Below are 11,400 nucleotides of genomic sequence, written 5' to 3'. Positions count from 1 at the left end.
TTCATTCCTTTCTGCTGTCCTTAACCAGGCCACGTGGTTCACACCTGAACACACAGATAAAAAAGGTGATATGAAATTTCCAGATAGTCTCATGTGGTTTTAATATTTTGGCAACGGAAGAAGGGCTGAATTTATTCCCTAGATCTTTTGTAGTCTGCAGGTAAAAGTTAGAAGGAGTAAAATGTTTTAAAAAAATGGTCCATATACTCACCACAGCGCCAACTCCATAGCTAGCGGCAGGGGCAAGGGCATGGTAGGGGTCGGCTGTGTACACCCTGCCATAACTGGAAAGAAGAAATACAATCAGGGAGATAAAGTTTCGAAAGACAGTGATCCAAAAAAAGTAAAGGGTTTACTGTGCTAAGGACTTGTGAGTAACTTGATCTTGGAATGTTGTTAGGAAACTGGCAGAATGGAAAAAACCTTTCCATTTCTAGTCCTAAAGGCAGTAACTCTGAAAGATTCTGAAGTACTTCTATAAAATAGAAAAGAAGTGAGTTGGAGATGAGGCAGCGGGAGATCGGGGCCAAAGCCAACAAAGAGAGACAACAACAAGAGAGAGGGAGCGGAGGAGTCAGTGCCACTGTGCTTTCAACGTGACGGAGGGCACAAGGAGCAAGCCTGTGAAAACCCAGGCTTCAGGCAGCCCCATGTACTAAGTGCCGCTGGAAACGGTGACGGGAGGAGAGGGGGTGACGTCGTGGGCCGGGGCCGTGCTCCCTCTCCCTTTGGGTACGTACCCATCGCTGTAAGCGGCTGCAGCGGCTGCAGCAGCTGTGGCCGCGGTTGCAGTAGCAGGCTGTGCATATCTGTAGGCTGCATATCCACCCTACAGGAGAGAAGAAAACTGACTTTACAGATACCTCTCCCCATGAATGGACAGATGAACATACCCACCCACACGCAGACAGACACAGGGACAGACACGAACACAGACACACACGTAGGAAGAGAATGTTTCAAACTGCATCGGTCTACATGTTATTCCTCTGGTCCAAAATTGAGCTCCGCCCAATGCAGGGATGTGCTTTCCAATTTATGATAGTAGCAAAAATAAACTATATTGGCAGTACCTGTTCTCAAATTTAAGAAATGGAGATATGATTTTGGATGTCTTACTGTATCACAGTCTTTGTTGGAACTTTCAACAGGGAAAATATTTACAGGAAGTTTGGAGAACTTTACCTGAGTGACAGGAAATATAAATTATAGAATTAAAACATTGAATTTTTATGTGTTAACTTCAGATTCTCTGATGTGTCCTCAGATTGATTTACTGCTAAGAGACTACAGTATATAACAGAAAGGTCCCACACAGTGCTCTCTTCCATCCGGCCCAGGACGTTTGCCCCAATTATTTGTCCTGAAATAATCAGGCCATATTCAGAAAGAAAAACCAGTGCAGACCTGGGGCTGGCAGACTTCAGTCTGTGAGTCAATGCCGCTCCCACCCCTTGTTGAAAGGAGTTGTGACAGCGCCCGTATGGCCCACAAAGCTGAAAATATTTACCACCTGGCCTTTTACAGAAAATGTTTGCCAACTCCAATCTATATTTCAGACTCAGCCAAATCAGATCGCCAATGGCTGTGGATTCTTTGGCTGGATTCAAATAGATTAGGAAGCCCCCTTCCCCCAAGCACTTAACTGCATTCATTTTCCTTCCTTAAAAGATTCCGAGATTCCCACCTCCTAACCTCACAGCAGCTCTGGAGCTTTTCTTCCAATGGTTCAAGTACCCTCAGTCCTAGAGTTTCAAACTCTCATATCCCGCTATTTCAGCTCAGTTAAGATGAACCAAATACTCAGAAGGTTTTCACTGTCAGGGTGAAGCATACGTACTCCTTTATCAAGGATTTCAGAGACTATCACAACAGATGCCACGTGAGACAGGCTATTTAAAACAGTGGCAAGCTCTACTTTTTCTTTATTCTAGAATTCATGTTACCTAAACCTAATTCAGGTGTGAAATTTATTATTTTTTTTCCATCAAATATAACTATGTTCAACTGGTCCATTTTGACACCATTTCAGTAGTGGAACAGCATGTTTTGTTTCTGTAGATTAGTGTGTCCATTTCTTACGGAATCTAAAGCTTTCCGCCCTGTGCTTTCTGCTTTCTAATCCTTCAAATGCTCAATTTTTGCTAAATCCACAAAAGAAATTTCAAATTTACTTCTGTATCCTTTCTTAGGATTGAAAACAAGTATTTTCTAATGGGATCCTTGCTCTTCTTAGCCATCAGATAGGGCAGCTTCTAGCTTGTTGCTTTCATTTCTGTTCAAATCTTATTTTGAAAATACCTGTAATCTCTTATAGGCTTCTAAAGCTTTTTGCTTCTTTCTTATATCATTTATGCTTTCTCTAACTAAAGAAACTGCATTGTGGAGGGAAACTGACTCTTGCTCTTTAAATTTATGCTCCTTGAAAGTCATCAGAAGTGGCTTCAAACGTACATTTAAAAAAATCCATGACTGGTTTTCAGCGGTTATGTATTATTCCTTCTTTGTTCTTCAAGTGAATGACTTAGAAAAGTAAACATTTCTTTCTCAATGACAAATTTCTCTACAGATATTCATATAAATAAGAAATTCTACTTAATATTACCAAACACTGGCAATGAAATGGTAATGGATAAGGACATGGCAGGAGGCATCTCAGGGGCTATTCGTGATCAACTTGTTTCCTCTGAATTCTAGCCAGGTCCGCAGGAATGTGCAGGCCAGGCTGATGTGGGCAAAGCTGTGTACCCAGGCTGCAACACAGACACTGCTCTCTGCGTACACAGGCACGTACACATCATATATATATCAAGTGTCTCTTCACCTTATTTCTTTGTTTAAACTTCTAAAGAGTAAATGAAGCAGTAAAAGCATTTGTTAAACAAAACAAGCTAATCATTATAGTTGAAATTTTAAGCTTTACATGAACCTTAAAGACTCAATTTTTCATTAGGATCAGAGACAGTTCCATTAGTTAAGAATTAAAGTTTGCTAGCGTGACAGCTACAGCAGGGTTATCTTTAGTAAACTTCTCTGTAAACAAGGATAATATGGTAAACAGGCATTAAGTGGTTTGTCTCTTCAGCATTCCTTCAGACACCAAAAATAATCTTTAAAAATTTAAAAAGTCAAGGTAATAAAAGCAGGTAAAGCCACTTTATGTTTACCTCAGCAAAACATTTAGAAACTGAAGTTCTGTACCGCAGGGCAGAGGTATACATTCTCATTAGGGATTCTGAGGCTCAAAAGTACTGACCAGACTTGCAGAAAGTCTCAGCAAGTCAGAGATATTGGGGACTGTAGCAAATCACGGCTTTAAGCTGTACTACACTAATTCTGGGAAAAAGAGGTTCTGAATGAGGTTACCATTTCCCCTCACTTTCCTCAGCCTGCAAGAAGCCATCAGGACCTCAGTGATTTTGGGGTAATGTTATTGCTAATCAAAAGAATTAAAAATGGATCAGACTGTAAGAAAGCAGCTTCCTTCCAAGCCAGAAGGAAATGGAGAGAATCTATCTGTGGTAGTTTTCTTCTGTTATAAGTCAACTCTGACTTTGGAGTTTGAATCTGATGAGGCTCTCTGCTATTTAAATTCAGGAAAATAGGACACAGATGCAAATATTTTTATTGACAACAAAAGGCTCAAGAAGAATATCAGCATTAAGAAAAACTACATTATTTTTTTTAAAGCAGATAATATTTCAACATGACTACTCTCCTAATGACTTGATGATAATGGTGCTACAGAGGGGCCCTTTAAAGGGGTCTATGTTTAGGATGGGCAGGTAATATCCTAATAAACTAATTTGCTAATTCATTAATGACTATCCCCCAAATTAGAAAAATTAAATTATATATCATGGATTTACTCCTCTTAGATGTATTCTTACTTCAAAGTATTACTCCTGCTGCTTTAAACTGGTTATTCAACAAAATATATCACATAATCTAAAACAAAGAAAATTCAGATATATTTATTTCTATTCCAGATTTTGGAGTGCACAAAAATTCCAGGCTGAGAAACTGTTTTCTCAATTTTCACTTCTACTAGCAAATCTGGAGTCTTTTATAGAAACATGAGAACAAAGTGCAGTTTGAAACACCAAAGTTTTCATTACTGTTTCTTAAGTTTTTCAGAAAGAACAAGGGTGGGGAAGGGGTAGGAGAGACAGGGCTCAGGCGTGGGAAGGGGAGATGGGGCCACATTTATTAATCACATTAAAAACTAAGCATGCCAACATCTGGAGCTAAAACAACCAGCAAAATCACCACGTTCAGACTCGTATTGGCTAACTCTATCTATCCCAGCATTCTCTTGGGACAGCGGTTCGCCCTAGGCTCTACCACAAGCTCGGTGAAGTACACAGCCTCAATTACTAGAGCGTGCAGCCACAACGACCTGGTATTACGGAAACAGTCAGTCACCACTTGAGTTAACATTCCATATCCTAACGACTGGCCCCTCCCCAGCCCAAAGAAATAGTAAATCTTGCCCACCCTAGCCCTGGCCCACACCACAATGTTAATAATTATAACAAGCAGTAACCCATCTGTTATATCAGAGAAGGGAACAGAGACTCCACTGAGAGATTTAGAGTGAGATGTTAACATTTCTTCAGCTGACTGCACAAACAAACAAACAAAAAAAGAGGAGAAATAATTCATTTGGAGATATGAAGTCATGAAATAGCTGATGTGTATTGCTTTTAACCATGCACTGATGCAAAACTGAAGCAACCATTAATAATAAAAATTAAAAAGGACATATGTATTTACACACAATCAGACCTGTTTGATCTGAAGCAGTTTGCAGATTCTATCTGTGTGTGATTTGAAATAAAACAAAAAATGGGGATTAGCATGGCCACAGCACACCCTAATGTAGGAGGGCACACACGGACAGCTTTTTGGAACCCTGATAGCTGGATAAATTTGGCAGGCTAAGCCTGATCCACATATACACATGCCCCTTTAAAAATAATTACTTTCTTATTCCTTTTGTAATTCATTCTGAATGACTACTAAAGTTCCCAACTGGGGCAGCCCAATGCTCCATCACTCCTGTATTCCATCTTCCTGACCCTGACAACACGATTCGGTCCTGACCCGTGGCCCTCACTTGTATGCTTGCCCTCTGTCAACACCCATACATTCTATCCAGCGTTCTTCTAAAAAGTTGCGTGAGTTTAAGCAATATATCTTTTCACATACCCATACGATATCCCTGCCTTCAACGTCCAGCTTTTTCAAATGAAAATGCTGTTACCTTTAAGATCTTTTTGTTGTTGCTAGAGTCTCAGTTTTCCGTGGCTCAATGTCACCTCCTAGAGACTTTCTACTCCACTTTGAATCCATTTTATTATCTAATTAACTTTATAACATTGCCACACTGACCACATGATTTTTCTGCACAGTTCTCTAGCTGTGTTTTAACTAGAACAAAATCTAAGGGTTCTATGTCATCCCTCCTGTATCTTATCTATACCTGAACATTTATTAGTTTAATCTCACACTGGCAGAATTCCTCCTTGTCTTGATTTTAACTTAGCCCTTAATTTTATTATATTTTTGTTTTAGGTTTACATTAAAACAGGACTTTGGTGAGCATGTGATGTCAAGACACCTTCTTTCTACCCGGAAGACAATGACATTATGTGACACTGAGGAGAAGAGTGTATTTCAAGACCAGCAGACAAAATGAAAGCTTGTTCCCTATGTGTGGTGTATAGATTTACAGAGCAAGGGGAATGGGGACGGGGGGGGGGGGGGGTGCGGTGTGGGAGAAGGGCAGGTGCGATGTTTAAAATCATAGACCAGCGGAGAGATGTACTCCAACTGGCTTGGGTTTAACACTGTGCCTCTGGGCATCACTTTATTTGTCCCTAGATGAGTCTAACTCCCTCCCTTCCCTACCTCCTCCCCACTCTAGCTGAGGACCACTGCTCTAGTCTGAACTTGTATGAGGGGCTCTTTAGAAGACACAGGTTCTTACGTGGCAATATGGCACCTTTGATTAAATGCGAATAACACAGATGTGAATACAAAAACTTATAATGATAATATTGTTACTGCTTTTGATTGAGAGACCTATCAACTTTGAAAAGTAGATATAAAAAGTTTTTTAAAAAGTATTTAAATTTTATCTTATTAATATTTAAAATTGGGGATAAGGGAAGAAATTGTGATCTACTTGCTATCTTCCACTAATTACTTCTATGATGGATGAGATATGGTCTTCACTGAATTAAACCTTTCAAGAACTCTACTATTCCACATCTCCCCAAAGTAGTTCATTTCCAAAATCTTGCTGGGTAGCCACATAACTAAACTAACTGAATTGTAAAAAGCTATCTACTGTTTTCTTTTTCCTAACATCCAGCTACCAGTAAACCTTCTAACATATTATTATCCAAATGAACTCACTGATCTTGTTTTAAGGTGAAAGGAAAGAGGGCAAGGGAAACAGATGTTTCAATTTTATAGTCCCAATATGTCTAGATTTTTAAGGCAACTTCAAACTTATGTAGTAGCAAAGTCCAATTACTATGATTTCACTACAGGTCCCAATTTGGGATTCAGCGGTCCTGTTTGGACAGATTCTACTTCCTCCCTTTTCTCATTTCTTTCACAGTAGTAAGAAAATGACCCCAACTGTTAAGATCTCCAAATATAAAAGCCCAGTTTAAACACCATGGATAAATGTGATTGACAAACTAAAAGAGGTGGCAGTGATGGGACAGTGTATGTAACATGCCTGGTGTGGATATGTGGCAATGGGACAGGAGCACTTAATTTTGGAGGAAGTGCCCTCATGTATGGAACTCGACTCTGTGCACTGCTGAGGTAGCAGGGCTTAGATCACACGCTCACAAGTCTTGATTGTCCAAAAAAGCCTCTGTTCCCATCTCTAACGTGGAGCTGGAATGGTTAGTATAATTCAATTTTTTCACTGCAATCCACAATCTGATTGATTGGCAGGTCACACTGGCACTCCTACCTGAGGTATTTTAGCGCTAATGATTGGTTCCTGTAAGACTATTCTATAACAGAACACAGGAAGAGCAGTTCAAAAAACACAGCTGTGGAAGGAAAACAATCATACAAAAAGCCCGCTAAGGGGCCACCAGCCTTTTCTTTCCTTCAGATGCAAGCATGCTTTTCACAGGATGAGAATTAGGAGCAGTTTGTTATCCCAGTTAAAAAGTGAATTAGGGTGAACTATGCCTTTTCTACTGGCCAAAAAGGAGGGGTGGGCAGACATGTCGTCTATCTGCTACACTCCTGAGTCTTACCACGGGGCTCTCTACAAACCACGGCACGACTGCTAGAGCAGTTCTCCAGAGAGGAGTGTGCATGAAAGAAACAGAAAGGAAGAAGACGGCTAGCAGGAATTATGGCTAAGAACAGAATAGGGAGAGAGATTAAAAAAAAACAACACTCCACAATTAACAGCCTAAATTAATATAACTTAAACAAAACTAGCAACTTTTTTCCCTCCTGTCGCCTCTTCAAGCTCTGGTTCAGTGCCCTTTTTATACTAGATAAACCCTCCTCTCTTTCTATTTCTAATCTGATTTCTGAAGAAACAAGAACTAAACGTATACTGTTAGATTTCCACAGATTGGAAAATGTACAGAGAGAAGAGAACACACTCAAGGTAAAACATTAGAGTCTTTTTTCCTGTTTGTGTGTTTTTTAAGAAGCATCCTTTGTTCCCTCACATATGGACTAGGGAATATAAAGTTTTAAAAGCTATAGCTAACACTACGCCTCACTCAGCAGTTACCTCATAATGTATTCCCGTTTTTCATCAGTGGGTTCGGGGGTTTGGATGTTATTTCAGCACTAGTGACCAACTTTTTCCTCCAAGTAACTGCTTTAGGATAGGAACTAAGAAATGATAATGACATTACTATTAATTTTTCATCAACAGGGGGCCACTGGTCAAAAAAATATTTCAGCAAGGTCACTGAATTACTTCTGTTTAGCTTGAGAAGGTGATCCGTTTAGTAGACAAGAGTATTTTCTCAACAAGTATAGAAAAATCATTTCTCTTAATAAAATCATATATGTGAACTAAGGCTATGAGAGAACTATAAACAAATATTTGGTTGGCTGACTTAGCAAGGTAAAAGTAGGCAAATCTTAATCAAGTGGAAGTAGGCCATACTTAAAAAAATCCCCAAATAAGGAAGATATTAGAGGAAAAAAAACTTGACTTAAGAAATAATTAAGTGGAAAAGCGTGCTCTAATAGACCAGATTTCAAGAGAACAACTTAAATAACATAAAGATGAGTTTCATGAGAATATGGATACTAATGTATATGGCAGAATGTACATGCTAAGATCATATGCAAATATGTATATTTAGAAAAGTGTAATTTGGTGTGAAAGTAGGATATATATCCCTAACCCTCAAGTTTCATTGTAAACACAGGAAAAAGATATCTGTCATTACTTCTTGAAAACCATCTGAGGAAAGACGTGGAATTTAATTAAAGTACTAAGAGAAGTAACGAAATATGGACTAGTTGGATTTTATGCTTGGCTATACAAATAATTTACGTAATCTGGGTAAGTGACAATCTCTCTAAGAAACATGCCCACAAAGTAAGAGAGTTGGACCAAATCATGGCTTAAGGTTTCTTTAAACATCTGTTAAATTAAAGCGTACTCTGAAGGTCTCCTCTAAATAGGATAGGTGTGTACAGTGACTACAGCACCTCAGAGGATTGTTCTATCCTGTCTCTACTTCCTGCAACACAAGGAGCCTCTAAGTGCATTCTGAAAGTTCATTAACATTTTTGGATTGCCAGAGAATCGCTGACTGGAAATAGTTCACTAAAAAGGTACCCTTATTCATTTTGGGAGCTAAGGGTGGAGAAAGCATTTCTAGACAATTCTAACCTATGCCCAAAGAATAATTTCATGCTGACAAGTTTTTCTTATGAAATTGTTTCTTAATGATTTGAGTGGTTAGACCAAGCTTGCATTCAGAAAAAGATCATTTGGAGAGGTCCTGATAAAAGACTTCAAAATTCAAAAATGTTGTCAGATCACTTTGTCCATATTGTAAAGAAATGTGACAAACCAATCACAGAACTTTCGCTATAGCTAGAGAGTTTAAATAATGGATAATAATAATGATGTTAACATGGCTAGTAGAATGAACAGATCTTGTATGATAGTCAAATGTTTGTAAGAAGAGTCTAGGTTGCTAATTATGCCACTCATTTCCCTCTAGATGGCTCTTAAGAAAAGAGACCCTCTGGTTGTGGACTTTTTGATAAAGAAAGGCCTTAAGCACTGAATATTTGGTTTCCTCTCATTATCACCTACTCTTCACTGGCATCAGCTCCTTTTTTACTTTCACAAGATAATGCTCTCTCAAAGTACGTAAAATAGGAAAACACACAGTTCAGAAAGCTTATTGCCATCTATGTAAATCAAAGCTCTAATGATCTAAAGAGGGATGTGAAATGAGAAGGAAAAGCAGAAAAGGGACAGAGTTGCTTTAAAGCTAAGCTAGTCCTGTTATTTATGTATGCACACAATATGACAGTAATAAAAGACTTTAAACCTGCTGATCATCTCGCAAATATATTAGTGATACACAGAACATCTGTGGGCAGAGGGAAGGGAAAAGAATATGTCCAGTAGACTGACTCTAGCAATGATCAGGAAACCCAAAGGCTTAGTTTTTGCACCCAGGGGCAAGCGCAGTGGCAGAGAAGCATGCTTGCATTCTTAAATATATAAATATATATATATATATCCACAAGGAAAAAGAAAACAAAAATTAAATAAATTATATTTTTAAAAAATCAAACCAAACCAAAGAAACAGAAAAAAAAAGGCTGGCTTGTCAGGGGATGGGGTCAAGAAGGCCCCGGTGTGTGTACTTACATAGAGGTCAGCACCGTAAAATCCGTCCTGGTAAACCACACTGCAGAAAATCCACACAAAACAAAAACAAAAAACAAAAGAACAGAAACACATTCCGGTTATTGAGGACGGCAGCATGCACATGCGCTCTACACAGGCAGGTGATGTATGAACACATAACCTGGGCTTGGGGCCACGGCAAGTCATGAGAACGTGAGGTGCACCGCGCGTCACACAGCTCCAGGACATGCAAAGTGGGGGAGGGAGGCCAAACTGGAGGCAACGCCCTATATATCTGGTCATTAAAGTAAGATCAAAACAGTAATGAGTATTCCCAGAGGGTCTAACACAGCTATCAAAAATCTGCTGGATTGGAAACATCAACTTTTCATACTTGAAGTATTTTTTTTAAAGCTTGCCCTAGGAGGAAGTTCTTCTTTAAAAAGGTTCAAAAGGGGTGTGTGTGTGTGGGAGGGGGGCATGTAGAGATGGGTTTAACATGAAAAAAATGAACCCAAAGAATTCCATTAGGGCAGGACCTGTATGCAAAGTATGTTTCAAAATTATGTTTAGTATTTTGTTTTCAGTTTCGTAACAATATGTAAATTTTTTTCTGATATCCATACATCACCTGCTTTTTACCCTGCACATTAGACATGCGATAAGATTTGGCTGATCACACAAGCATGCAAAGTATTATTATTCAGCATTTTAAGAACCAATGCAACACCTCGGAAAAACAAGTCAATCAATTCTGACCAAAGTAAACAGAGAAATGTAATTAAAAAAAAAAAAACACAACCAAAAATACCCACAATGCATTGCTTTCACAAGCAGAGATCATGAGCTAAAGGTTAAGGTGATTGGTCCAAGGTCCAAGAATTGAAAGGTGCAGTGGGGATCCCAGATAGTAACAATATAATCCAGAGTGGGAAGGAGTAACTGGAAGATTTTAAGGGTTCTTTTTTGACCATAAGAATATTCATGGAATTCTGAAAAACACAATGGATAACTGACGTTCTGGGCATGACCTGTTTTATTTAAAAGAATAAAACTGAGAAGGTAGCTGATTAAGAACAGAAGTGTTTATTTTTGTGTTTAGAAAACAATTTGTATCAAAAAAAATACATGACTCTCTCTTTTTTCTAATTCTGAGCAACACTAAACTATTATAATTAAAATATAGATTTCAAACCTTCTGAGGTATTTTGTGCATTTAATTTCCTCAAAACATTACTTTGGGACCAAAAGATATGAACAGCAGTAGAGATAAAAGATAAGACTTTCTTCTTCATATTCGTTAAATCAAAATTTGGCTATTTTAAATTAGAAGATCTGTTTGTTTATTCAACTAAACAAGCTGGGAATTTTCACTACTACCTTCTCTGTTACAATAAATAAGCTAGCAAGTGAGGTCGTCAAATCACATTTTTAACTTGGATATGAAATAACTTATTTCTTATAGGTAGCTGGAAAGTTTCTGAATTCTACTTCCAACGACATTTTGCTGTGTT

At 38.6% G+C, this 11,400-nt stretch overlaps 1 protein-coding gene across 10 annotated transcripts in view; it reads right to left on the bottom strand.

Annotated features, from left to right (window-relative positions):
- RBFOX2 (RNA binding fox-1 homolog 2) overlaps positions 1–11,400 on the bottom strand; it is a 267,307-nt gene that overhangs the window by 6,978 nt on the left and 248,929 nt on the right. For 8 of the 10 annotated variants that reach the window (XM_058568454.1, XM_058568455.1, XM_058568451.1 and 5 more), the window contains 3 exons: positions 9,908–9,947; positions 741–829; positions 212–284 (listed from right to left, as the gene is read on the bottom strand). In XM_058568454.1, coding sequence (XP_058424437.1) covers positions 212–284; positions 741–829; positions 9,908–9,947 — 202 coding nt within the window. Of the gene's footprint in view, positions 1–211; positions 285–740; positions 830–6,997; positions 7,041–9,907; positions 9,948–11,400 lie in introns of those variants that run through there. The other 2 variants (XM_058568456.1, XM_058568453.1) reach the window with 2 other exon arrangements.

Source organism: Diceros bicornis, chromosome 25 (genome assembly GCF_020826845.1).
Source record: "Diceros bicornis minor isolate mBicDic1 chromosome 25, mDicBic1.mat.cur, whole genome shotgun sequence".
NCBI lineage: Eukaryota > Metazoa > Chordata > Mammalia > Perissodactyla > Rhinocerotidae > Diceros > Diceros bicornis.
This window is presented reverse-complemented; position numbering and strand designations above follow the sequence as displayed.